The sequence below is a fragment of the Meriones unguiculatus genome, chromosome 6 (genome assembly GCF_030254825.1).
Source record: "Meriones unguiculatus strain TT.TT164.6M chromosome 6, Bangor_MerUng_6.1, whole genome shotgun sequence".
NCBI lineage: Eukaryota > Metazoa > Chordata > Mammalia > Rodentia > Muridae > Meriones > Meriones unguiculatus.
This window is the reverse complement of record NC_083354.1, coordinates 51,667,788-51,683,838: the sequence shown is the minus strand read 5'-3', so window position 1 is coordinate 51,683,838 and position 16,051 is coordinate 51,667,788. Positions and strand designations below refer to the sequence as shown.

Sequence of the window (16,051 nt, the reverse complement as noted above, 5' to 3'; positions counted from 1 at the left end):
AAATAGAAAAAAGATCAAGCGTTGAAGTCATTCACATCTTTTATACTGTTTAATGAAGACTTGGTGATGTTTTGATTTACTCAGAACGGAAGGTAACATTAGGAAGGCACAGGGAAGTGGAGACCAGCCAGGTGACTTTGAGGTAGGTTTTCTAAGATACTGAAAATAAGTTATTATTACAGAGAAACCTGGAGACTGGAGAAGTGGCATCCTTCTAAACTGGGTGGCTCAACTCCAAAATCTAAAATTCCTTCAGGAATAAACAATAGTGTATTCCAGCTTATTAAGTGGGTTATAAAATCAAATTATTCCAACTTCAGTTGGTGGTATAAGTGGATATAATTTTCTCCTCATACCTTCTATTGCTGGGATAAAACACCATGACCAAAAGTAACTCGGGGGAGGAAAGAGTTTATTTCAGCTTACAGTTCCAAATCACAGTCTGTCACAGCAGGAAGTCAGGGCAGAAACTCAAGCAGGGCAGTAACCCCAAGGCAGGAACTGAAGCAGAAGCCATGAAGGAGTGCTGCTCACTGGCTTGCTCAGTCTACTTTCCTATAGCACCCGGGACCACCATCTCAGGGGTGGCACCACCCAACATGGTCTGGGCCCTTCCACATCAATCACTAATCAAGGTGCCCTACAGAGCTGGACAGTGATGGTACACGCCTTTAATCCCAGCACTCAGGAGACAGAGGCAGGTGGACCTCTGAGTTCGAGGCCAGCCTGGCCTGTAGAGAAAGTTCCAGGACAGCCAGAGATGCACAGAGAAACCTCGTCTCGAAAAACCTACATGTGCCCTATAGGCCTGTCCGCAGCCCAGGTTTACAGAGGCATTTTTCCAAGAATGCCTTCTTAACCCACTGGAAGGGGTTGTGGCACAAGTGCCTGGTTTTAAGTATGGCCCAAGGGGACAAAACAGGAGCTGGTCAAGGTAGATGTAAAAAACCTCATGCTGCTTTAAGAGGGCCTGCTGAGCCAAAGGAGAAGTAAGTGCCTCAGTCACTGAAGGGAATAGGAAATAGCTTGTGGGCAGGAAGGATGGCAGGAATATACATATTTCTGAAAAGTAGTTTAGAAAATACTAAAAACCATTTCTACTTGATGGTTTGAGTCAGAGTCTCACATAGCTCAGGCTGACCTCAATCAAATTCACCGTAGCTTGTCCTGAGCATTGGGATTACAGATACGCAATGCCTGGGCTCATATCTGACTAACCTGAATAAATTACAGTGAGGCATAGGAACAGGCACCCAGGGACAAAGAATAATCACTGTCCACAGTGTGACTGGATGATCTGCAGAGCTGTGCTGCCTGGCAGTCTGTTTTAACTCTAGCCTGACACGCTCCAAACACTGTCACCAAGTCCTCAAGCCAACCAGGAGGGAGGCTGGGCCTTCGGCTCAGAGCCAGAGAGAGAAAAGGTGTTATGTAGCAGGCCTGGTATCCAAGCGTGAAGAGAAATGTGAAATACAGCTTGCTCAAAGTCAAGGCACTGTTAACCAGTCCTTGTTCAAGCAGACGGATATAGAGCCTAGAGTGTTAACACATTCTACAGGTGGCTGGTTTTCTGCCTTCCATCCTCTCAGCCAGAGACAAGCAGTGCAGCGAGTATGGATGGGGTGCTGCCACTATCTCCATACTGAGCCACACCAGCCTGGCTTTCCCACCCGCACGTGCACATGACCGCAGTACAGCGGAGGTAGGGGAGATGAGGTAATAAGAGCAAACTTAGGCTCTCATCAGTCCAAGAGGCCTTCCAGACTGTCCACGGTGGAGCTAGAAAGCAAGGGGAAGCTGGGCAGAGGTCGAGCCTCAGCCCACTCCTGAGGCTGGTTTTGTCCACTGGCGTGGCCATTCTGGGACAGTCCCAGTAGCAGCAGGTTCCAAAGACTCTGTGTTTCCCACAAAGAAGAGGCCCACATGTCCCCAAACAACCGAAACCACCCATTTATTTGACTGAGAACATTTAAGAAGGACAACAAAATTAAACAATCTTTAATAAAATTCCTATAGAAAACTGCAGTCACAGGGCTAGTACTCAGTTGTCTTTCCCGTGCCACTGAGGACTGAGGGCTCCCAGTTTTCTTTGGAGAAGCAGTAGTTCCGCTGGATCTTGACAGTGCTTGGAAAGAGCATCCATTTACACACCAGCCAGTAGCTCCTATTGCACATGTCAGCATCACTCTCAGCTAGCACCCTAACTATATGGTACCTCAACAAATAAATTAAAGATTTCCACGTGGCATGAATCCATTTCAATCTGAACTAGTAATATCATTGAAAAAAAAAATCACATTATTATACATTTTAATAAATACAGTAAGAACAGCTGGCATATTATTAAAATACTGAAATTTAGGTTTGGAGTTTATTCCATAAATAGATTCCTTTTCATCTGCTCACTTCCTTGGATACATCTGCTCAAGTATTGTGTTCTATGAAGTGAACTCTCAGAGCTGCACAGACAAACTGCATTCATATGTGCCTCAGTACAGAAGCAGCTGGAAGAACTGGATCCGCAGTTAACTGAAGAGTAACTTAGGAAAAAGCTCTGCTTTTGTAAAACTTTAAACACAGGATGAGGAACACCAAAGAAACATCTTTTTATATAGAACTCCCACTAGAAATTTTATAAATATATATGCAGCATATATATATATTATATTTGCCCCACCAATAGATTCTCAGCAAGTCTGACTGAAATGATGCTATCATGATAGATAAATATTAACAAAATTAGTGAGTTTTCACAAGTTTAAAATATTTCCTTTGAAAAATAATAAGTTCAACATAATCAATGTAAATTGTAGCTTACACAATTTGAAAAGGGAAGGGAGACACCTTTCTTTGAAGGCTTGTTTGGACAATCAGAAGAGCTCCCAGCCCCCAAATGTGATAACTTGTTGGCTGAGTGGCAGCACTTGGTCACAATACTGAAAAGAAGTATTTACACCTCTCTGGTAAAGTACCAAATACTAAAGAAGAGGAGGAAGAGGAGGAGGAGATCCCAAACAGTCCCTAGTAGCATTCCTCGGCGTGCAAGGTCAGCAGGAGAGGGTCCTCCATGCTGTTGGGAATATTCATGATGAGTCCTGGAAGCATTTCAGAAACAGGGTGACCATCAGGGTGGTTCAGATCCAGCTCTGTGGGACGCCTCGTTCTTGATTTCCCTCTGAGCTTCAGGATTTCATTCCCTTTGCATTTCTGGCAGGGTCATGTTCAATTTAGTGCAAGTGCAAAATGGAAAGGAACAAACGGACAAGTCTGTCGGGAGCCGGCGGAGGCTGGTGCTAAGACCTGTAGTCTTTCCGGACTGTGTGAGCCATCCAGTTCACCTTAGTAGTCCAGCTTTCCCTGAGCGCCTCATCAAACTTCTGTTTAAACTGCTTGAGTGCTTCTTCTTCACTCTTCCCTAAGGCAAGAGAGTCCTAAAAATGAAAGAGAGAAGTGTTTGTCTTCACACATCCTTCACAGAGACATGCAACTGTCATAGTCTACAGGAGGCTGGCTGCTGTGGCCAGCCTCCCCATCTGTCAGACAGAGTTTCCAGTTCTGTGTAAGTGTCATCTGCAGAGCAGGATGAACAAAAAGGAAGGATGACAATATGGTCTTAGCAAGGGCTTTTTGAGGATGAAATTAATTTGTTAATTACTGCAAGACTCAGTACATTTCTGAGTAATTTTCTCAGTAATTTGCTTTTCTGGTCTGATGACTAAAGGTCCAGTAACACAAGTCAAAGGCAAATTGGTGAACACCAAAGTGGCATGTCTGCATGCCCTTCTACTGTGGAGACATCTAGGTTACAAACTCCTTATGAAGCTGCTCCTTCATGTGAACGTCACAGATCTCTTCCCCTTCCTTTGCCTAAACACCAGAGGAAATGACTTTGTTCTGCTTCCTCTGGATGTTTTATTAAAAAAAAAAAAAAAAAAAAAAGACTAGAGGTTGGCATCTCTGAGGTCTTCTTTATAGATCTTTATTACACTTACTTTATATGCATGTGCATGCCCATATGTGCTGAGCCCATGCCCATGCAAGTGTGTGTGTGTTTGAGCGCACATGCCTGCAGGTTAGAGGAGATTTTAGGGAGTCAGTTCTCTTTCCAGGGATTGAACTGGGATCTTCAGACTTGGCAGCAGGCATTTCTCGCCAGCTCCCTTCGGACATTCTGAGTAGACTTCTGAGCTGTGCCCACAAAGTCCAGGAGACACACAGAGAAGGGGCTTTTTACCTTAAGATACTGTATGTCTTTGACTGATGTGAGCTCAGGAAGCCCCGCAGTCAACATCAGTGCAAAGAGAGTGATGAAGAGATTCCCATGCCGCCGTAAAATCAGATAAGCGTCTTCACAGCACTGGCGAAACCTTGAGTTGAAGGAGCATCCCGGGAGCATGGTGTTGGAGGGAGATGGGGCATTGTAAAGGAAAACAAGAAGATATCTTTAGAGCTGGGGCATCGCCAAGAGCATAAGCTTCAGCTCATGTGTGCTTCTGAGAACAGTCCCAAGAAGACTACAATTTACTTAAAGAAATCATGCTACCAAAAACATAGGTCTCTCTCTTCAAGTCAAAAATAATTTAAATTCTATGGTAATAGGCAAAGAAACAATCTGGGCTTTTTACTTACCACAAAACATGAAAACATTAAACAAGTGGCAGCTGTAATTCCTGAGCATTCGGAACACTCTGGGCTCTGGCTTAAATCTTTTCAGTCCCTAAGGCACAGCTGATGATGTGCACTCCTGTCTGTTTGGCTCTTTCTCTCCTTTAAGACCCTAGTGGTGAAGAGCTATCCAACCCGATTCCCGCTAAACTAGAAGTGTTACTCTCAGTCTTTACTGAGCATGGAGTCTAGTGCCCACCTACATAACCCCTAATCACCAGCTAATTACTTTTGCCCACATTAAAACTTTTGTTTACATTCATTTATTTACTGCGTGTGTGTGCACAGGAGAATCGGTTCTCTTTGAAATCATGGGATTCTGGGGATCAAACTCAGAAGCCCAGGCTTGGTGGCAAGCAGCGTTACCTGCTGAGCCATCTCTTCAACCCCTTTTGTCCACATTTTAAGATAAAGAAACAGAGGCAAGTGTTGGGGAACACGCAAGCAATAATGCCTACTTCAAGCCCTTCAGACCCGGCTCCTTTACTGTTACCACACAGAGTGACAGTAAAATGCGTTTTCGTAGCATCTTACTGTCAAATATCTTAGTATTTGGAGATTAAAATTTCTGAAACAGATAGACAGTAAAAGAAAACACAATGCCTTATCAGGTTTCTAGCACTGATCCTCTGGACCTCCCTCCTGGTCACTTCTGAACTGGTGAGGGACGGGGCAGGTGACTCCTCCCTGTCCAGGTCTTCTATTGTCAAACAAAGAATCTCCCAGATCAAAATAGTCCTCAGTGTCAGCTGTCTGCTTACAGAATGCAGAGGCAGCTGAGAGGCTCGCCTCTGGGCTGCCTGTGGGGATTACCCTGAGTGTGTTTAGTCCGAGGGGGCAGGAGCTGTCAGTCCCTAGCTGGGATTCGGGATTCGGGAGGATGGGAACTGGGCAGCAACATCCATTGTTCTCTGCTCCTTGGCTGTGGACACAAGGCGACCCACTCCCTCCTCGAGCTCCTGCTACTCTGACTTCCCCACAACTAAACTGTGAGCCAAAATAAGCCCTTTCTCCTTTAAGCTGCTCTTGTTGGGGTATTTTATCACAGCAACAGGAAAGTAACTGAACAGTTGGGGAATGTGAGCTCGCTGGTCAGAGAACTGGTAGATACTTCTTGACACAGGAGTGGTACTCACCTGCCAAATTTTTCTGTGTTACCAGTTTTTCCTTGTTGAATAACGTGAATGAAGTCATATGTAAGAATAAAGGGTACTCGCTCCCTTTTAATGCCAAATTTAGATTTGAAATTTCCAAGAATATGTCCAAAATCTATGTGGAAGAGCTGTAAAACAAATGAGGTTTTATTTTTTTGTGAGTTTCAAATATTTCTATTTGATATGACTTCTGTAGTATTAAGGTCCAATTTAACAATCCTCCCGCTTGAGTCATTTACCCGATCACGGCCTACACAGGATGGCAACCTGAGGCACTGTGGGTGCTTAGCGGCTCTGCTCTCTACCCGAGATGCTGCAGCACCGCCCCTCACCCCTCCTTACAACAGCTGCAACTACATCTCCGCAAATGGCAAACATTTCAGGGGAGTATCAACTCAATTGAAAATTTCTGGTTTAGACTGGTTTTGGTGGATATCCCTGGCAGCCTCCTGAGAAAAGATGCAAAGGAAGGAAAACATGGTGGCATGGGTCTGTAATGTCACTTCTCAGAAGGCCATGGTGGGAGGATGAGAGGATGGGGCCAGTGAAAACCTGTTTAAAAAAGGCATAACAGAAACAGTACAGATGAGGTCCAGCTCTTGAGACCTTGAATGTTTGAAAGGGTCTATTCCCGGGCCAGATGTGATAGCATACATTTTACTTTAACCCCAGCACTTGGGAGACAGAGGCAGGTGATCTCTGTGAGTCTGAGGTCAGCCTCGTCTATATAGTGAGTTACAAAACAGCCAGGGCTACACAGTAAGACCCTGCATTAAAAAATCAAAACAAAATAAAACAAAACAAACAAACAAACAAAAAAACCCCAACTACTCCAGGACTGGTGACATGGCTCAGTGGGTCCAGGAACTTACTAGTAAGCCTGATGACCTTAGCTTGATTCCCCACAAACATATGCACAAAATAGATGTAATTTCAAAAGAACTGTCTGTCCCATCTTATACTTGCTTGTTTACTGAGGAAGATTAGAACCACCTATCTTCTAAGTTTAAGAAAAGCATTGCGGGCTGGGCATGGTGGTGTGGAGTAGAGGCACGTGGATCTCTGAGAATTCCAGGCTAACCTGGCCTACAAAGCAAGTCCAGAAGACTAACTTTTACTGTTTTAAAGAAATTTCCAACACAGCTTTTGAAAAACTCTTATAAGGTGGAAGGAGAACTGATGCCCACTTCCACAGATGTGCAGTGGCACAAACACACCACGCAAAATAAATACAATTCAAAAACGTAAGGAAGAACAACTCAGTCATTCTGATTCCGAACTCTGGCGTGCGGGCTGCTATGTTTGTGAGGAGTCCCTTCTTTAGATCCAGTCGAATTCTTTCAAGCATCTCTGTAATTCCAGTCTCAGGGGAGCTGCCACACTCTTCCCCCTTCTATAGGCACCGGACATGCACATGTACACAAACATACATACATGCAAAATATCCACACACAGAATAAATTGAAAAAAGACAAGAAATGATTCAAGGTACTTCATCTTGATTGTATTCTTTTCTTCAGCACTGGTTACTTCTTTTTAAAGGTTTTGTTTATTCTGTTTCATTGGTATAGAGTGTTTTGCCTACATGTTGTATATGGAACGAGTGCATGCCTGGTGTCCACACTACCCGAAGATGTCAAATCTGGAACTGGAGTTCCTGACAGCTGTGAGCCACCATTTGGATGCTGGGAAAGGAACCTGGGTCCTCTGGCAGAACAGCACTCTTAACTGCTGAGCCATCTTTCAAGCCCCCAAACTGGTTATTTTCTGAACTTTTCACTTACTGAGCTTGAGACAGGGTCTCAAACAAGCAACTCTCCTGCCTCAGTCTTCTGAGTGCTGTGATTACAGGTACAAACCATTACACCAGGCCCAGGTAGAAACTCTCACAATGAAAGGACAGGCCACTTTTAAATGACAGCAGCGGTTAGACATTTAACTAAATGCTTACTACCAAATTCTAGACAAATTACAGGAAAAGCAAGTAGCATCTGAAGGGGGGTTGGTAGGAAGGTGAAAGAAAAGACAAAGCAAAAGTTGCCGTCACCGCAGCCCACAGCCTCTGTAGCAGCTTACCTGGCCAGTTTTTTTCACCATGATGTTGTCGCTGTGCCTGTCACCGATACCAAGGACGTAAGAAGCTACACAGTAGCCAGCACAGGACAGGGTGAACTCCTCAATCGCTCGGTCCAGGTCATCCCTGGAGACAGACACAGGAGCAAAGGGAGTTAGGCCTCTAGCGTGGGGGATGCGTCCTAAGCCACAGGGCTACTCAGGGAAGGCAGAGCACCAAGCTGCCGCCGCCAAGTGAGCACTCGGTGCTGGGAGGGCAGATGAGTCAGGCTGGCTTCTGATACTGCCCAGCTGAGCCTTGGCCATTTGAATCCCTGTGACCCTGCGGTCCTGTTTCAGAAGGGCTTAAGCTTACATGAAGGTAGTGTGAGATGCCTCGGGTTTTGTGGATCATCCTGGGGCCTGGGAACATTTTATAGGCTTTTGTTTTGGTTTTTAGCTTTTAAAGGCAAGGTCTTACTCTACAGCCCAGGCTGGCACAAAAATTACCACAGAGCTTGACTGACCTTGAATCCATGGCAATTGTCTTCTCCCTCAGACTTTTAAATGCTGAGATTACAGGAGAAAGCCATTCCAGTCAGTGTGACCTCAGATTAGAATCCTGGCTTCAGAGCCTCAATCAGAAATGAGGATACAGACCCTTCATAGAAAGCTGTAAGTTTGAAATCGACCTGATTCTCACATGAGAATAATGAAATTTAAATATAATTTTAACTTAGTATTTGACCAAAAATACTAAGAAAGCACTTCCCTTCATAGTGAAATCTTTATTTCCTAGAATAGTGATGTCCATCACTCTAACCATAAATAACACTTATTGTTCTTACAGCATTACTGAAGCAGGGTCTCACTGTTATACAGCTCAGGATGCCTCTGAACTTTTGATTTTTCTGCCTCTACCACCCGAATCCTAAGGTACGGGCATGTGGTCCTAGGGATCAAACCCAGGTATTGCAAATACTAGGAAAGCATTCTACCTACAGTAACAGCCCAGGAACAAGATTGTAAATGTTTTTCTTTTAGTTTGGAGGGATCATAGGCTATGTTCATAAAAGTAACCTATTAAGGCTAGAAGATGGCCTCGCAGAAAAGAGCATTAGCTGCTCTCCTAGAGGGTCTGAGTTTGGTCTGATAGGGTAGTTCACAGCGACCTGTAACTCCAGGTCCAGGACTTCTGAAACCCTCTTCTGGACTCCATGAGTATCTGTACTCCTGTGCACATATGTAGGCACAGGCACATGTGTACACTTAATTAAAAATAACGCTAAGGACAGCACATGCCTTTGATCCCAGCACTTAAGAGGCAAAGGCAGGAAGATCTCTGTGGTCTACAGCATGAGATCAAGGACAGCCAGAACTATAGGGATACCCAACCTTCAAAACCAAACAAACATATCTTTTAAAGGATTAACCTATTAGAAGACTAAGTTCATAAAGTAACATAATTTGATGCATGTGAACAACAATGTCAATCCACTGTCTTAAAAACACACTTGGACACACTGAAGAGCTTCTAGCCTTTAAGATAAAAGGTTGCTAGGAATTGAACTCAGGACCCCTGGGTAAGCAGCCATCTCTCCAGGCCCCAAGTTTTAATTTTTTTTTTTTTTTTTTTTTTGAGATAGGGTTTCTCTTCTCTGTATCCTGGGCCAGGCTGGCCTCTAACTCACAATGATCCGCCTGCCTCTGCCTCCCTGAGTTCTGGGATTAAGGGCATGAACCACCATGCCTGGCTAAGTTTTGATATTTTAGTAAGGCCCATGAGGCATTCTGTGCTGAGTGAGGTAAAAATACAGTACAAACATTCCCTGTGAGCAGTCAGGCTTCTGTTGGGTCACGATGATCTCTGTTGAGTGCTCACACAGGGGAATGATGGCGCACACTCACCCAGAATTGTACTCCTTGAGCCAGTTCAGGAGCGCGTCTTTGTTGAAGGCTGCTGTGGCAGCCACGTTGCTACTGTTCAGCTGAATGTCAGCGATTGTCTCAGAGGTGCTCACAACCTCGATGAGGCCAGAGCGATCTCCTGTTGCTAAGCAGCCATAGGGGAGCATCCTGAAAGGGAAAAGTAGACACAAGGGGCCACGTTTTCCATGAGAGAAAACACTCGTTTTTAAGTTTTTCCTTTGATTTGGAAGAAGAGTTTTATTGTTGGCAGACTTGTCATTACTTAGTAACTCCATATGGAAAATAGAAGTTCTCTCTATCTTTTGCTAGAGAATAAAGCCTGGGCCAACAGATGGAACGGTTTACTGGAATGCTAATGCTGCAACTAAATGCATCATTTGCTATATAATTACGCTTGTGAAATATTCGGTCTGCACTGACAGACAGAAGCACATCAGATAAACAAGAAGTCACTCCTTTTTACTCTAAATCTTCAGAACCAAAATCTTTTTCCCCCCCATGAGACAGAGTTTCTCTGTGTTGTCATGGCTGTCCTGGCACTCACTCTGTAAACCAGACTGGCCTCAAACTCAACAGATCCTCCTGAGTGCTGGGATTAAAGACATGCCACCAACACCCAGCTTTCTCCAATTTTCTGAAAACTATAACAAGGGTAACTTTTGGAGAGGCAAGGCAGCTCAGTGGGTAAAGGTACTTGAGCCAAGCCTAATGACTGAATTCAGCGCCTGGGACCAACATGATGGAACGTGACAACAGAACTTGCAAGTTGACCTCTGATCTCCAGGCACATGCCTCACTCGGGTCATGCACATTACACAATTTTTTATTTAAAGAGTTACTGGGGCTGGGCATGGTGGCACATGCCGGAAATGGCAGTGTTTGGGGGTGGAAATTAGGAGTTCAAGGTTAGCCTTGACTACATAGCAAGTTCAAGGGCAGCGTGAGAGAAAGAAGAGGAAGTTGGTAATGGAGTGTTGCATCTTGGGAGGTTCAAGTAAACGTTAAATTACTTACAGAAAATAGAAAACAAAGCAGGGCATGGTAGCACCTGGCTGTAAGAGTCACCCCTGGTTACACAGCAAGTTCGAGGCCAACCTGGGCTATATGAGATGCCAGCCCAAACAACCAACCAAAGGACAGAATGTAGGGTTTCAGTAAATGCTGGGTGCAGCTACGTGGCACATGTTCTATCAAATGCCAGATATGATTCAGTCATGAACAGTCCCTACTCTCATTGAACTTATGAAGCACAAGGAACGACGTGAGTGTGGTTGCGATGGGGAGATGCCCCGGCAGGAGCCCCAAATCACCTCTGTGGGAGGGGGGAGAGATGGCTCAGCTGTTAAAAGAACCTGCTGCTTTTACAGAGGACAGAAGCCCAGTTCCCAGCTCCCAACAACCTGTAACTCCAGCTCCATGGGATCTGATGCCCTATTCTGGCCTCGGAGGGCACCTGTATTCACATGCACAGACATACACAAATACACATAATTTAAAATCTAAAAGTCTTTTAAAAATGTAAGATCAAGAGGTGGCTCAGCGGGTAAAAAATGCTTGCTATGCAAGTGTGAGGACCTCAGTTCAGATCTCACAAAATCTACATAAAAAGCTGAGTGTGAAAAAAGAGACTGGCAGGGTAATGGTAACTAATAATAATAAACAATAAAAATAAATAAATAAAAGAAACAAATAAAGCTAAAAAATCTGCTGTCTACATTAATGAGAATATCTGGAAGAAGATCAAGAAAGAGAAAAAGCATGATATGAATATATTGTATGAAATAATAAAATAAGTGGAGAATGAAAAAAAAAAGCTGAGTGTGATGGGGAGACATGGATGGGGGGATTAATGGGGCTTGATGGCCAGCAACCTAACTCCAGGTCCAGCGAGAGACCCTCTTTCAAAGTAATAAGGTAGAGACTGATAGGTGGATAGCTGGCTTTCTCCTCTGGCCTCTCTGTGAGTGCTGTTGAGCCCTTGTCCAGAGAACTAAAGGATCGTCTGATCTACACAATAAGACTAAGGCCAACCTGGGCAACTTAGAAAAGGCTTATGTTTTACTAAAGACTTTTTGAGGAGAAGCTAGGAAAGGACTAGGCAGGACATCTGAGCAAAGTGAGACAAAGATGAGCCATGTTGAAAAGTCAGCGTGAGGTCCTGCATGCAGCTCATGTGAGGATTAGAGACAAGAGAAAAAACAAGTGTGGGGGAGAATGAGTCCATTAGTGTATATAGCAGTCAGATAAAAGGAGAGCATTAAGTATTAGCGTCTAAAATTACTTCCAAAAAAGAATTATTGCATATTCCTTTAAATGAGAGCAACACTGCCAAATTACATTCTGGCAGACTGAAATACTGATGACCTGATTTAGACCTATATTATTAACTTACTTCTCTTAAAAAAAAAACAAACAAACAAGAAACACTGTATTTTTACTAGTGCCTGCCAGCCCATTGTGACACAACCCATGCAAAGCAAACACTGTTGGGTTAAAGTGCACTCTCTTGCTTTCCTGCGCCCTGTCATCCCACTTACAGGCCAAACTGGGCACAAGTCCAACAACTTCCTCTTCAAAAGCAAGCAATGATGAAAGCAATCAGTGACTTAAGGATGGGACATTCACAATGGGAAGGAAAAAACATCCTCATCTGAAGGACAGTTTGACAGAAGTCATGCTGGGGACAAACTTAGCCACCCTCCCTAACCACTGCATCAGGGCCTCCTTTGCCCTGAGCACCTAGTCTTTATAAAGGACATGACAACACTTTTAACATTTATCTTCCTTTCTCACACTCTCTGACCTAAGGACAATGCTACTACCTTCCTGGAAAAGCAAGGACTCTGGCCTGAGACACACTGAATTAGAAAGAGGACAGTGGTAGCCCTTTCTCTTTCCTTTATCACACCAATGCAAGCCTGGGTAGTACCTCTACCTACTGCCAAAGGTCAGGGTGCAGACTCCCCCTTAGTCTGCATTATTCTCACGTGCTTCTTGCACCCTAACCCTCTCTTAGAAGTGAATAAATTCCATCAGTAGAGCTAGCCACGGTGGCACACACCTTTAATGACAGCACTTGGGAGGCAGAGGCAGGTGGATCTCTGTGAGCCTGAGACCAGCCTGTCTACAGAGTGAGTTCCAGGACAGCCAGAGCTACAGAGTCCCTGTTCCCCTCGACTGGCCCCCAAAGTTCCATCACTAAAAATTCAGATGTATAACTACCCATTTTTTTATTTTTTTATTTATATGGGACAAGGTACATAAAGGACTGTCAAGTCTACCAAATGTCATATAGATTTAAGGTTGACAACTTTTCAGTTGACAGGAGAAGCTAACTGACTGTTAAGCAAAAAACAAGGTATCTTGACATATATATGCCTTATAAATGTTCTACTTTTGATATGAAAGACAGAGTATCATGAGAAAACAAGAGAAAATTTAAGTGCACGTAAGTATTTTTGTTACAGTTCTAAAATAGTAACATATAGGAGGTACCAAGTATTTGACATTAACTGAAGAGTGCGTGCTGCCCCAAAGAAAAACAAACACAACAGGCACGCTGGAGCACAGCTATTTATAGAAACAGTAGAGAAGGTTTTGTGAGAAAGAGATAGGAGTTTGAAAGAACTCAAAGCCCTTCACTTAAAGGAGGTGGGGGTCAGAGGACAAAATGCCAGCAATATCCCACTGGACACTCACTGCTTCCTACTGCACAGGAACTAAGTGTGCGTCCAGCCATCCACACAGCCTCTTTATCTGAGGTTACAGTCAAGTTCATGAAGCTAAATGCATGACAACTCTAGGTGGAATAAACAAGATCAAAATGTAGAGAAAATAACTGGATTGGAGTTTCTTTCTTTCTCTCTCTTTCTTTACATTTTTAATTTTTTCAAGGTAGGGTTTTCTCCTGTAGCTGTGAACTCACAGAGATTTGCCTGCCTCTGGAGTTTTCAATTAGGATGATGGGACTAAGAAATCAGTTTTCAGCTCAGGCTTTGTAACTCAGAAAGGCCCATCCTCTGGCCAAACCTGCCATTAGTAATGGATCACCCAGTAGTCTCTGATACCGAGGAAAACACAAAGGAGTCACCCAACCAGAGTTGGAAATTTCTTTTGTTATGGGATCTGTGGGGTTTGAATGTGAACAGCACCTTGGACTCCAGTTGATGGAATTGTATGGGAAGGATTAGGAGGTGTGGCCCTAAAGGAGGTGTGTCACTGGGGTAGGGGTGGGGGTGGGCTTTGAGGTTTCAAAAGACTGGCTATTCCCAGTTAGTGCTTCCTGTTTGCTTGCTGTTCCACGTGTAAGCTTTTAACTGTTCCTGTGACCACGCCTTAAATCCATAACCATGGACTCTAACCCTCTGAAACTGCATGCCCAGTTAAAGGCTTTCTTTTATAAAATGCCTTGGCCACAGTGCTTTTATCACACCAATAAGTAACTAGTATAGGATCCAATCAGTAAGATCACTTTCTGTGGTTTCTTTTATATAGGAGAATCAATGAACTTTTAGGATGGGCCAGAGAGTGTTTTTAAGCACTGCTGGTAACTGTGCTGTGGGAGTACACCAATAGCCACTGACAGTTCTGTAAAGACAAGGCTGTGCACCATTAAAAGTTTATTTACCAGATTAGGTAGCCCATGTCCTACAGCGTGCATGGTTCTTAAGCAGAGGTTCATTTACTGAATGGTAAATACTGACCATCAGCTGGTTTGAAGGAAGAAAACATCTACAGCATTAGTGAGGCGCGCCTTGGGTTGTGCCTGGGAGGGTGTTGCCAGCGAGGATTAACTGACAGGAAGGAGGTGCCTGCATGTGGGTGGCACATGGGTATGCTGTGCTCTGGGACAGATCAAGAAAGGGAAAGGAAGAAAGCCAGCGGAATGCTGCCACTCCCTTGGGCTCTGCTTCCCGATCTGCAGGAGTGAGGAGGGGACCTGTGCCTTCCAAGGCCAGGAGCTGGTCTTGCCCCAGTGAGTCCCCAGGATCACTGAACCCAATAAGCCTTTCTTCCCTAACGCTGCTTCACGCTAAAGTATTGTGTCTGAGCATTTCAGTGTCTCCCTCCGTCATGCACTTGGGGACTGAGTTCGGGCACTGGGTTTGTACTGCACTTTTACCCACTGAGATACCTCACTGGCTCCTAAGTTGCTTCTTGGTAGGAATTTGGTCACAACAACAACAAACGCAAGATGCTCAACCCTCTGCCTGGGATGTATTCCTAATGAGTGGTTGAGCCAAAAAGAAAAAAAGAAAAGTTGCCATTCACACATAGCAGTTAAGCACAAATTCATAAGTTAAAGGAAAATATATTACATATGGTGACTGCTGGGTCCTTTTTAAAAGGTTTGAGATGGGGTCACAGAGCTAAAAGAAGTGGGCACATGTCCCCATCCCTAATCCAGAAGCAATTTCCAACTGATAACCACTTGCAAATGAACATTTAGTTTCCCCCAAGGGAGTCTCACTGGGGAAATAAACTACTCTTAGGGGCAGGCTGCATCGCCATCTGGCAGTATATGTATAATAGAAAGCCAACTCAATAATATATTTATCTCATAATGTCCTGTCAGGGCTTTTCCTTTTTATAATTTTTAAACTTTATCTCATTGCTTTTTACTTTTATGTTTCCTTTTCCTCCTTCTTTTACCCCACATGTTCTTGGTGTATATATTATGGCTTCCAGGCTCCTGTTTTTATGGGATTCCTGAGTGTGAGAATAAGTGGGTCTCTATTTCTTGTGCCTTCTCTTGGGCTCGTTTTCTTCTGTTCGTCTGCTTTGCCCAATTCTGATGTGTTAGTTTTTGGTTTACCTTATATTTTATTTTACTACTATCCCTTAGAAGCCTGTTTGTTTTCTAATGATAGATGGAAATAGGGTAGGTCTGGAAAGGAGGAGAGGTGGGAAGGAACTGGGAAAAATAGTGGAAGGAAAAACTGTAATCAGGATCTATTATATGAAAAAAAATCTATTTCGAATAAGAGGAAAAAATGCATCTCTCTCTTACTGCAATCACATCTACGGTCCCATGAAAGAAAAAAAAAATAGATTATTCTAACTTAATAAAAGTGGAAAAGCATATTCTAGAAGGATCTGGAAACAAAGACTTCCTGTAAAACACAAACAAGGCGTGATAACTAGGCGTGATAACTCGGTGGGTACAATGCTGCTGTCAAGACTGACAACGTAAGACTTGATTCCCAGGACCCATAGAAGGAAAAGCCAACCCTCAAAAGCTGCCTTCTGAC

General features: G+C 43.9%; 1 protein-coding gene across 2 annotated transcripts in view; it reads right to left on the bottom strand.

The window, feature by feature from the left end:
* Positions 1–395: 395 nt before the first annotated feature.
* Positions 396–16,051, bottom strand: part of Pik3cb (phosphatidylinositol-4,5-bisphosphate 3-kinase catalytic subunit beta) — a 104,477-nt gene continuing 88,821 nt past the window's right edge. For both annotated transcript variants that reach the window (XM_021636595.2, XM_021636594.2), the window contains 5 exons: positions 9,780–9,947; positions 7,896–8,019; positions 5,802–5,947; positions 4,235–4,367; positions 396–3,431 (listed from right to left, as the gene is read on the bottom strand). In XM_021636595.2, the coding sequence (XP_021492270.1) occupies positions 3,294–3,431; positions 4,235–4,367; positions 5,802–5,947; positions 7,896–8,019; positions 9,780–9,947 (709 nt within the window). In that variant the 3' untranslated portion in view covers positions 396–3,293. The remainder of the gene's footprint in view (positions 3,432–4,234; positions 4,368–5,801; positions 5,948–7,895; positions 8,020–9,779; positions 9,948–16,051) is intronic.